This window comes from Trachymyrmex cornetzi, unplaced genomic scaffold (assembly GCF_001594075.2).
Source record: "Trachymyrmex cornetzi isolate Tcor2-1 unplaced genomic scaffold, Tcor1.1 scaffold190, whole genome shotgun sequence".
NCBI lineage: Eukaryota > Metazoa > Arthropoda > Insecta > Hymenoptera > Formicidae > Trachymyrmex > Trachymyrmex cornetzi.
Genome location: NW_017296528.1, coordinates 12747 through 23316, shown reverse-complemented (window position 1 = coordinate 23316; position 10570 = coordinate 12747). Strand labels below are relative to the sequence as shown.

The 10570-nt window shown below is 34.6% G+C and overlaps 3 protein-coding genes across 5 annotated transcripts in view; 1 reads left to right on the top strand and 2 right to left on the bottom strand.

The window, feature by feature from the left end:
* LOC108759508 (116 kDa U5 small nuclear ribonucleoprotein component) overlaps positions 1 to 4326 on the bottom strand; it is a 10657-nt gene extending 6331 nt beyond the window's left edge. Inside the window, exon 1 of one of the 2 annotated variants that reach the window (XM_018504990.1) lies at positions 4300 to 4326. The gene's annotated coding sequence lies outside the window, so the exon portion shown is untranslated. Of the gene's footprint in view, positions 1 to 3934; positions 3958 to 4299 lie in introns of those variants that run through there. The other variant, XM_018504991.1, reaches the window with a different exon arrangement.
* A 501-nt stretch (positions 4327 to 4827) lies between these two features.
* On the top strand, positions 4828 to 6165 carry LOC108759493 (uncharacterized). The gene is made up of 3 exons (XM_018504968.1): positions 4828 to 4945; positions 5422 to 5482; positions 5573 to 6165. Exons 2-3 carry the CDS (start codon positions 5437 to 5439, stop codon positions 6163 to 6165), a joined length of 639 nt encoding a protein of 212 aa, XP_018360470.1. The 5' UTR covers positions 4828 to 4945; positions 5422 to 5436.
* An 847-nt stretch (positions 6166 to 7012) lies between these two features.
* On the bottom strand, positions 7013 to 8917 carry LOC108759505 (putative nuclease HARBI1). Of its 2 annotated transcripts, none has more exons than XM_018504980.1 (5): positions 8826 to 8917; positions 8425 to 8546; positions 8164 to 8315; positions 7904 to 8060; positions 7013 to 7793 (listed from the first exon to the last, which is right to left on the bottom strand). In XM_018504980.1, the coding sequence occupies exons 3-5, from the start codon at positions 8306 to 8308 to the stop codon at positions 7013 to 7015; spliced, it is 1083 nt and encodes a 360-aa protein (XP_018360482.1). In that variant the 5' UTR covers positions 8309 to 8315; positions 8425 to 8546; positions 8826 to 8917. The 2 variants fall into 2 exon arrangements, with proteins under 2 accessions (XP_018360482.1, XP_018360483.1); XM_018504981.1 differs by having other exon boundaries at positions 8452 to 8546.
* Between the last annotated feature and the right edge of the window lie 1653 nt (positions 8918 to 10570).

Sequence of the window (10570 nt, the reverse complement as noted above, 5' to 3'; positions counted from 1 at the left end):
AATCGGCCCTAAATAATAAATATTTTTAATACGATTATTGGCACATTGAATGTTACACTGGTCACTAATGACTACTACTAGAATCAATGTAATAAAGAATATATATAAAATTCATAATTAATAATAATATATGTAACTGTCTTTCTATCTCTGGTGTATGATTAAAATCTACACAACAATCTAAAATAAAAAGCGCAATATAAGTAAATAAATTTTTTGTTTTTAATAACATAAATTCAAAAATATGTAGACAAGACGAGCAAATTACATCTTGCATTCAACAAATTCAATTGAAATTCGCAATAAATTTATTAATAGTTTTTATAGATTAACATCTTTATAATATATGATGCTTGATGGTAGCATCAAATTATTAAAATTGCTTGTCAATTTAATTCGCGATTACTAGAGTAGTTTTAATTGCGTTTATTTAGTCCGGAAAAACAATTCGACGCACAGTTTGAAAAAGACTACAATATGGTATATATGCAAGTACATATATATAGGATATATTAGTAATTCAAGATTGAATTATTTAAAGCAACGAAGATCCAACTCCGACCGTAATAGGCAGTTACATTCTAGTATTAATTGAGAAAAAGATAAATTTTATTTCAAAAGTCAATTTTATTAAAAATTATTTAAATTTTTAATTACTATGATGACTCTTTTTATGTTCCGACTTTTTGATGACCGGGTTTCCCATGGAGTAACTTTTTCGGAAAACAGACTATTATTCTAACCTCAAACCGACTTTTAATTAAAAAATTGCATTCATTATTTTCTGTTACAATAAAAAGTACATCAAAATTTTATTTTCTTAGGGTGCCGTCACATGCGGCGTAACTTGCGTAAGCGTAACTTGTGCCGACCAATCATATCATTTCACTTGAACATCAGTTTCTGTATAGTCACTTCATGCTTTTTACGCTATTTTGTTGTTACGCCGAAACATGATAGAGCCACCATGTGTCGAATCTAATTTCTGGCACATTTTACCTTATTCTGTCTGAAAAAATGCACAAGGGTTTCGATTTTGCAACAGTACAATTAAAAAAGTTGTGCGCCCCTTTGCATCGCGTGAAAAGTCGAAACCCATGTGGAACAGTACAATTATAGAACTCATTTTACCTCTGTGGTAGATTTCCTAACCTCAATAGTCATCAACTTTAACGCTTAATATCTCAGATCACAAGACAGAACGACGTTTTTTTTTTGCCAGATTCTTTTGTTGCAAAAACGTGTCGAATAAGCCTAAGAGTGGTCTCACAAAATTTTCTAATTTTAATAATTTATTCGATCATCCGCTCATATATACGCGATGGAAAGATGCCGGTTCCCCATGAGTCGTACTTTTCGAGTTGCGTAGGTTACGAAAACCAATCGTAAATTCGTTTAGCATTTCTTTGGAGTGTACAACAGAAATTCTAATCAGCAATTGGTTGCATTAGTTCCGCATTTCTCTAATCTTCCGCGAAATACGCCCAATGTGAATGCCGGCTTTCAGAATAGCGTATTCTAGTAAATAAAAAATAACGTATTCTAGTAAATTACTAGAATACGCAGGTTACGCTTATGCAGGTTACGCCGCATGTGACGGCACCCTTACAGATTCTTCTACTATATCATAATTATCTTTTTTCATAAAATGTTTAAAATAAATTTTCCGATTTTTCACAATTCCGGAAAAATTGGTTCATGGGAAACCGAATCACGAAAATTTCGGACCGACAAGTAGACAAGCACGCAATTTTGTATATCTCCAACAATAATCATATATGTAATGGAAACAATAAATACTTATATATTAATCAATATTTATCGAAAAATTATTTATTAATAATTATTTTATTAACAATTATTAATTTTTAACCGTAACGAACTATGACGAACACAACGCGTATATCACTGCGCGTGCTAACTTGCCAAGACACTGCCGTGTCCAGCCGTATCTTCTAATTCTAGTCTAGTATTTTCCGGTTTAGTACTTTTCCGAGATTCCGTTTTCCGAAATCCGACTGTCACACAACATGGGACAGCACCCTTATACTTAGTTCTATTCCAAACAAATCAAAACCCATATGGACAGAGGAGTATGTAGACAGTAAAGCTGGAAACACAATAGATACAGGCAATAGGGACAGGCAACAGGGAATAACGAGCCGTCCAATCAGAGCTTTGGGGTATAAGTTCAATATTATATCCCAGAGCTCTGATTGGACGGGTCGTTATTCCCTGTTGCCTGTGCCTATTACCTGTGTCTATTGTGTTTCCAGCTTAATGCTTAAGTTCGGAGCGGCTACGCCACCCCGAACAAAATAAATATAACATATCCTAGCTGCTTGGAGCCTAACCGCTTAGAAGTTACAGCGTAGACAGTGTCCGCTTGGAATATTCTTAACCCATGAAGATTTTTCTCACACCCCACATGCTAGATTCACACTGCATCCGATGTGCGTCGTACGACGCTCTGCAACCAATCAGAAAACAGGATTCCGATGATACGAAGCAAAATCCATCGGAATCCTATTTTCTGATTGGTTGCAGAGCGTCGTACGACGCACATCAGATGCAGTGTGAATCCAGCAACAGTCTTCACGGATTAAAAATATTCCAAGCGGACACTTTCTACGTTTACACGGCACGCTTTACGCCGAAATTATAACATCAATGTCATGAAACTGGCGAATCACGGTCATTCCATTCTTCGGAGGAATAGTTATGATTGGCCAGTTTCGTAACATCGATGTTATAACTGTGGCGTAAAGCGTGCCGTGTAAACGTAGTATATGTCTATGCTGTAACTTCTAAGCGGTTAAGTCCCAAGCGGCTAAGTTTTTATTTTGTTCGGGGCGGTGTAGTCGGAGGTGGGGGAGGTACTTAAGGCGTAAGGGCCGAAACACAAGCTTTTGCATAACGCATAACGCATAGTGCATAAGCGAATCAACTAATCAGAATCTTTCCTTTTCTCCCATTCCATGGAAAAGAAGAATATTGATTGGTTGATTCCTTTATGCACTATGCATTATGCGTTATGCAAAAGTGTGTGCTGCGGCCTTTAGACTTAAGCAGTAAACGAATTGACCAATCACAATAGAGACCGTAAGACCATACGTAAGCAATAGCGAATCCAACATGTTGCGTGCATTCGTTTATGCAGCGGTTAGCGCAGTATCAATTAATCTTTGTTCAACACTCGGCGAACAACAAGGATAAAGTAATACTTCTGCGCTAATCGCTGCATAAGTCCGGATCTACAATAGGTGATGTAAGCCTTGAGCCGTAAGAAATTGACCAATTATAATCGATTGCGAGGAGAATAATCGACTGTAATTCGTCCATTTCTTATGGTTTAAGGCTTAAAAATCTATTGTAGACCCAGACTAAACGAATGCACGCGTTGATTTCGTTAGGGTGGAGTCCCATGAAGCGTATTTGCCGCGTATCGCGTAACCGCGTAACCAATCAATAATCAGTAAAACGCGAAACCACAACAGCGGATCGCTTCTGATTGGTTACGCGGTTACGCGATACGCGGTAAATACACCTCATGGGACTCCAGCCTTACTGCTTAAGTCTTACATCTTAAGTTTTTCTGCCAAGGCCTTTACCCCGGATCTACAATAAGGTTTTAAGCCTTAAGCCATAAGAAATGGGCGAATCACAGTCGCTTATTCTTCTCGGATTCGACTGTAATTTGTCAGTTTCTTACGGCATAAGGATAAAACACCTATTGTAGATCCGGACTTAAACTTCTCAAACTTATTTCTTTCGTTTAAATTTTTACAAAAGTTCTATTAAACATTTTTTCGTAAATGTACGAAATGTAACATAACCTAAGTTAAAATTATGTATTTCATGTAAATTCACAACATTTGATATGCATAATTGTTCTCTATATTTTATATTATTATTATTATTAATATACATATACATTTACAAAATGATAAACATTAAGGGTATATCCACACAACTTGCATAGCCGCATAAACGTATGCATAAAGAAAATTATCTAATCACATTTCTCCTATAGAGACGCACGTAAAATATGATTGGATAATTTTCTTTATTCATACGTTTATCCGACTATGTAAGTTTGTATGGATATACCCTAAGGCTGGAATCCTACGAGGTATATTTACCGCGTATCGCGTAACTGTGTAACCAATCAGAAGCGATCCGCTGTTGTGGTTTCGCGTTTTACTGATTATTGATTGGTTACGCGGTTACGCGATACGGGATAAATACACCTCATGGGACTCCAGCCTAATACATTCGATTATACGCGATTTATTTCACCCGGCATAAACTGACATGCATACATTCCACGAATGTATGTATGGCCGTGGTCTGATTCATGCTGACAACGCTCATGAGCATCGTTTGTCTTCGTTTAACATTTGACAAACAACAAAGATGAAATGATTTTTAAGCGTGCGCGCGTGAATCGGACCGCGACTTATGTATGCTCGCCGAGCAAATAAGCATAATTGGTTGTTACTTATAGATCCAATATGATCCAATCAATCATATTCAATCACTCTGTAAGCATGCTTAGCCTCTTTGCAACAGTTGAGTGAGCGTTCGCTGCTATTGATTGTGTTCAGCAGAACGTTTGTTTTGCAACTGTTGAAAGTTTTCTTCGCGCTGATTAAGTCTAGAGTCCTAGATTTATCAGAGAGGCGTAACCGGCTTAAGTCAGTATGACAAAGGTGCTAAGGAGAGTACTAAACATGGCCGACATGCTATGAAACTGCCTTTAAACTATGTCAAACAAGGGGTGTTTACGATAATTCGAGTTTGAGTTAGTTCCATTTTACGATAGACTCAACCATCTAATATCTTCATGGTTCATGACAACTCAATGCTGTCCGATAAATCGAGTAGAGTTGAGTAGAGTTGGCGCAGTAGAGTGCACGTGCTTGCGAGATCTATTAATTATAAGGTAAGAGAGTCGTATTAAATATGAAAGAATTATATTAGAAAATAATGAGTTATTAAATTTAATGAGAATTGCAAGTATAAAATTGTAGTTACAATTGTGAACGAGTATTATATATCTATGAAAATGGGAAATTCGAATATTCTAACCTATTATTCTAACCTCTTTTCACGTAATTTGTGTCTACAAAATAATAATTTATCTGTTTAAAATGTAATATAAATACCGTATAGAATAGAATAGAATTTGTGGACATTGGTTTTTTTTTTTTACTTTTTTTACTTTAGTTACACTAGCAATACCAGTGGTATTAATACAATCCCATAGAAGAAGGCAGGATAATTTTAATCCGTACAGCCAAGGAAACATTTGTGGAAATTTTTTACACTGATTTCCGATTCTTTCCACGTTGGAACATTTCTGCTGGTAGTGTAATGTACATATTTTATTTTTACAACACACTTTGTAATATTTCACAGATTTGGCTTGCTGTTATGTTCACAATGAAAGAAAAGCCCTTAAATGAAGTATCTGATAGTGGTATGTATATAATTTGTTGACATAAAAATATATATTATTCAAAATTATTTCAAATAATGAATAATTATTGTACATTTTTTCAAATTACAGATGTAACGAATTGCAGAATACAATGGAATGATGCAATGGTGAAACTGTTACTGGCAGAAATAAAAAAGCACATTCCATCTTTTATGAGTCCAATAAATAAGCAAGCATGGAAAAATATTGCTGCGTCCATAAATGCTCATGGTTACAATTTGTCTGCAGACAATTGCTATGTTAAATGGATCGGATTGAAAAAAAAATATAAAATATTAAAAGATGCGAATAATAAAACGGGCGCGGCAAAACAATCCTGGGAATATTTTGATATCATTAACGAAATGTTAATGAATAAACCAGAAATTGCACCATTATCCATTGCGTCAAGTTCACGTGGTTTTCAACTCAATCAATCTGATTCAAATTCGAATAAAGAAATGGGCGAGACAAGTTCTAGTACCAATGGTGAAGAAAACGAAAATGTTGAAATGCATATTGAATCGACTACCTCAGCACAGAATAGAACAATAAGGAAAAGAAAATCGCAAACACCTACTTGGGTTGAAGATTTAATTGCACAAAGACAAGGACATCACGAAAGAAATTATGCCCAGCGAGAGCGATTATTGCTATTATTAGAAAAATACATAAATAAGTGAAGTAATATTGCTGTCGTACTTTAGCCGTGAAAAATATATCAACTTTTTAGTTGATATCTTTTTAGCGGCTACTGTACATACCACCTAATTGAATGAAACTTGCAGTTGGCTCATACCAAAAAGTGTTGCGTGTAGTATTGGAAAGATTTTTGAAAGGTAAGATCAACGATATGACGAATTTCATCATATCGACAAAAAACCGCATTTTACATTTCACGTGATTTTTATTTTTATTCTTATTTTTCTTTATTTACTTCATTTGCTTCTTATTTTTCTTTACTTATTTTCTGTATTTTTTTATATAATCCCATTTAGTACGAGCTAACTGCCCAAAGTTTTTTTTAATGATTTCTAATGTCTTTTGGCACTGCATGCCAAGTTTCATTCAATTATGTTAGATTCTAAGGAAGTTACGTTTGAAAAATTTGATACATTTTAGGCGGCTACTGTAGATACATAAGATGTGATAAAAAATGTGATATTAAATTATATATTAATATGTAATAGCTTTTTCTATTTTTATTTTATAAAAATTTTTTTTGTTATACTAGTTGTACACACACACGCATATAAAGTTAAAGTTATGACTGAAAGAGTTTATTTTCAGGAAAATTATTGTATTAGTTATCACACATTTATAGTTCCTAAGTTGTGTTCGTCATAGAAATATAAGTATATAAAATAATTGAAATGCGCACATTTAAAGTTACATAATATAATATATGCATTAACAGTATTACAACTTGTATACTTTTCCCTATAATACATTATATACAAATACGATAAAATGTATAATAACATTTTATTACAAATAACAAATATTTATACAATATTATAAGATTGTGTTTTACAATAAATGAGAAATTTCATCTCTTTTTTCTGCACCGTTCATAAATACAACTTCGTTATTAATTAGCATTTCCATGGGATTAAGTTCTATTGGTTCATCTTCTATAGGTGCATCCTCATTTTCTATACATATGTTATGTAAGATACAACAACTAAGGATAACCAAGGGAATCATTTCTGTATTATACATATAAACGTATTTTAATTTTCGAAATCTTGCTTTTAGAATCCCAAATGTACGCTCAATGACTACACGTGTTTTTGAGTGGTTAGTGTTAAAATTTCGTTGTGTATTATTTAAATGACCATTATCTCGATAAGGTGTTAACATATATCTTGATAAAGGATATGCTGAATCACCTAACAAATGGTATTGATTTTGAAAGTATCTATTTTCATCGTTAGTTATTAATTGTCTGATATCACTTAAACGCCAAACTCTAGCATCATGAACACTACCACATATACCCGTAAATACATCTATAAATCGTAATTTATAGTCACAAATGCCTTGTAGTACTATCGAGTGGAAACCTTTACGGTTAATATAACTATCTGAATTTTCAATTGGTGCGTTTATAGCTATATGACAGCCATCAATTGCTCCAATTGTCCCAGGGAAGCCACTTAATTGACGAAATTCACGTTCAAAATGTACCATTGCATGAGGTTCAGGCCATTTAATGTACCTCTGAGCGTCTGCAGTGAGTACCATCATAACTTCAAATATAGTTTTCCAAACGGTATCTTTGGATACTCCAAATCTGTCTGCTACTGATCTGAAAGTATATATGCCAACTTTTGTTAAAAAGAAAAATAAAATAAGAAATACAAGTGATTTCGTACAATGTACCTTCACAAATTTTTTCATGTGGCAATAAACACTAACCTGTAAACTTCCTGATTACCGAGGCACCATAACGTTATAGCAATTTGTTTATCAGGAGACATTTTTGCAGCACCAAGCGCGCGATGTAAATAAGGTCCAAGGTTTTGTACTAATCTTTCATAAGTATTTAATTCTAATCGGAAATGTGACTTAAAATCTGGAAAAAAAATAATATTAATGTTATGCATTACAATTCATAAAAAAAAACACCTGCAAATGGTTATAATAATAAAAAGTAACATTTCTAAATCTTGTTTCACCTGTTAAAGAATATGTCAACACAACAGTTTCAAAAAAATTTGGGATCTTAGGATGATGCTGACGTTCAGGTGGAAGGTGATAGATAATATCATCGTCATCTGATGGATCATCAAACAATAAATCCAATATTCCTTGTACATCCATTTCTTGTCTGAAAATATTTAACGATTACCATTACCATCACTATTAGTACCATTAATGTAATTGCCAGAAATTGTTCTAGGATTATATTTGTATCGATGTTTTTCAATGTAAGCTACTTCGTCGAATGTCGCTCTTGGAATTACTGTAGGTTCGTTGAAGCTTATGTGGATTACAAATATAAATAGTAAAGCTCCAATCACTAGTATTGCTGGTGTACCGTATAATTAATGCCAGATAACTGTAAAAAAAGAAAACCAATGTCCACAAATTCTATTCTATTCTATACGGCATACGGTATTTATATTACATTTTAAACAGATAAATTATTATTTTGTAGACACAAATTACGTGAAAAGAGGTTAGAATAATAGGTTAGAATATTCGAATTTCCCATTTTCATAGATATATAATACTCGTTCACAATTGTAACTACAATTTTATACTTGCAATTCTCATTAAATTTAATAACTCATTATTTTCTAATATAATTCTTTCATATTTAATACGACTCTCTTACCTTATAATTAATAGATCTCGCAAGCACGTGCACTCTACTGCGCCAACTCTACTCAACTCTACTCGATTTATCGGACAGCATTGAGTTGTCATGAACCATGAAGATATTAGATGGTTGAGTCTATCGTAAAATGGAACTAACTCAAACTCGAATTATCGTAAACACCCAAGATAAGACGTATAGGATAATGTGAGATAGAATGTATAGGATAAAATGAAATAGAAATATGTCACTAGTACTATAAATGGCTGCTAAGTCACGCAATTGGTCAGATTGCAACAGCGAATCAGAATGCATAACACCTGTTGCGCCTCTCTGATAAATCTAGGGCCGGTATTCATAGTCGGTTCTTATTTTAAGACCGTCTTAAGTAATAGACCTGTTCTTTTTGGCTGAACTTTTGTACCAGTTCATCTTTCTTCCTTTTCTCTCCAGGAGTAAAGAAGAGGAAGAAAGATGAACTGGTGCAAAAGTTCAGCCAAAAAGAATAGGCCTATAGTCTTAAGTCGCTAATGCGGCCTTCTAATTGGTTCATGACATCTTAAGATTGTACTTAAGACGGTCTTAAATATAAAGGCCCGTCTACAATACACGGAGTAAGAAGTAAGAGTAAAAAATTGACCAATCACAGTCGAATGTGAGAAGAATAATCGACTGTGATTGGTCAATTTCTTACTCTTACTTCTTACTCCGTGCATTGTAGACGGGCCTTAAGATCCGACTATGAATACCGGCCTAGGACTCTAACTAAGTCATCCTTTTAGATCAAGAGGAATGGTGCTATTTCAGCAGACAATAACTACGTTTACACGGCACGCTTTACGCCGAAGTTATAACATCGATGTTATGAAACTGACCAATCACAGTCATTCCATTCTTCAGAGGAACAGCTGTGATTGGCTAGTTTCATAACATCAATATTATAACTTCGGCGTAATGCGTGCCGTGTAAACGTAGTAATTGGCTGCGTTCAGCAGAAAAAGCAGCTTTGCAACTGCTGTAAAATTCTTGAATATTATTGGTCTTAGTTCCTTATTGGATCTAAATGTATAAACCAATCATATTCAAGAATTTTACAATAGTTGCAAAGCTGCTTTCTCTGCTGAACGCAGCCAATGGTCACGTTCAGCAGACTCAACTGTTGTGGAGCAGATCCGTCAGCACTCATTGCTATTGGTGTATTCTTCTAGATCATCCAATGGCAGCGAGCGCTTACGGATCCGATCCAAAACAGTTGAGTCTGCTGTATGTGACCAATCATAAAACGGTTGCAAAACTGTTGTGTTCTGTTGAACGCAACCATTGATGTATTCTTCCAGATTTAAAGTGCTGATTGGATGATCTAAAAGAATATATCAATAACAGCGAGCGCTCATTCAACTGGTAAGTCCGCTGAATGCATCCAATGCACAGTATATACAGTAGCGCAACTCTAATAGCTCTTCTACAATAAGCCGCAAGTCAGAAGTTCTAAGCGATCTTAAGTCATAATCGATGAAGTTGGCGAATAGCCAACTTGAACGACTTGGTTAAGACTGGTTAAGACTTCTGACGTTCTGACTTGTGGCTTATTGTAGAAAGCCCATCACGATTTCACCGTGGATAAAAATAAAGTGCACATGCGCGAGCGAGGTATGTAACCAATCAGGGCACTGATATTCCATCTCACTTCTTCTCTTTAAGTTTGTTTTTTTTCTCTGCACTAGTGAGCAGTAGTGCTGCACTGAACTATCATATAGCGTTTT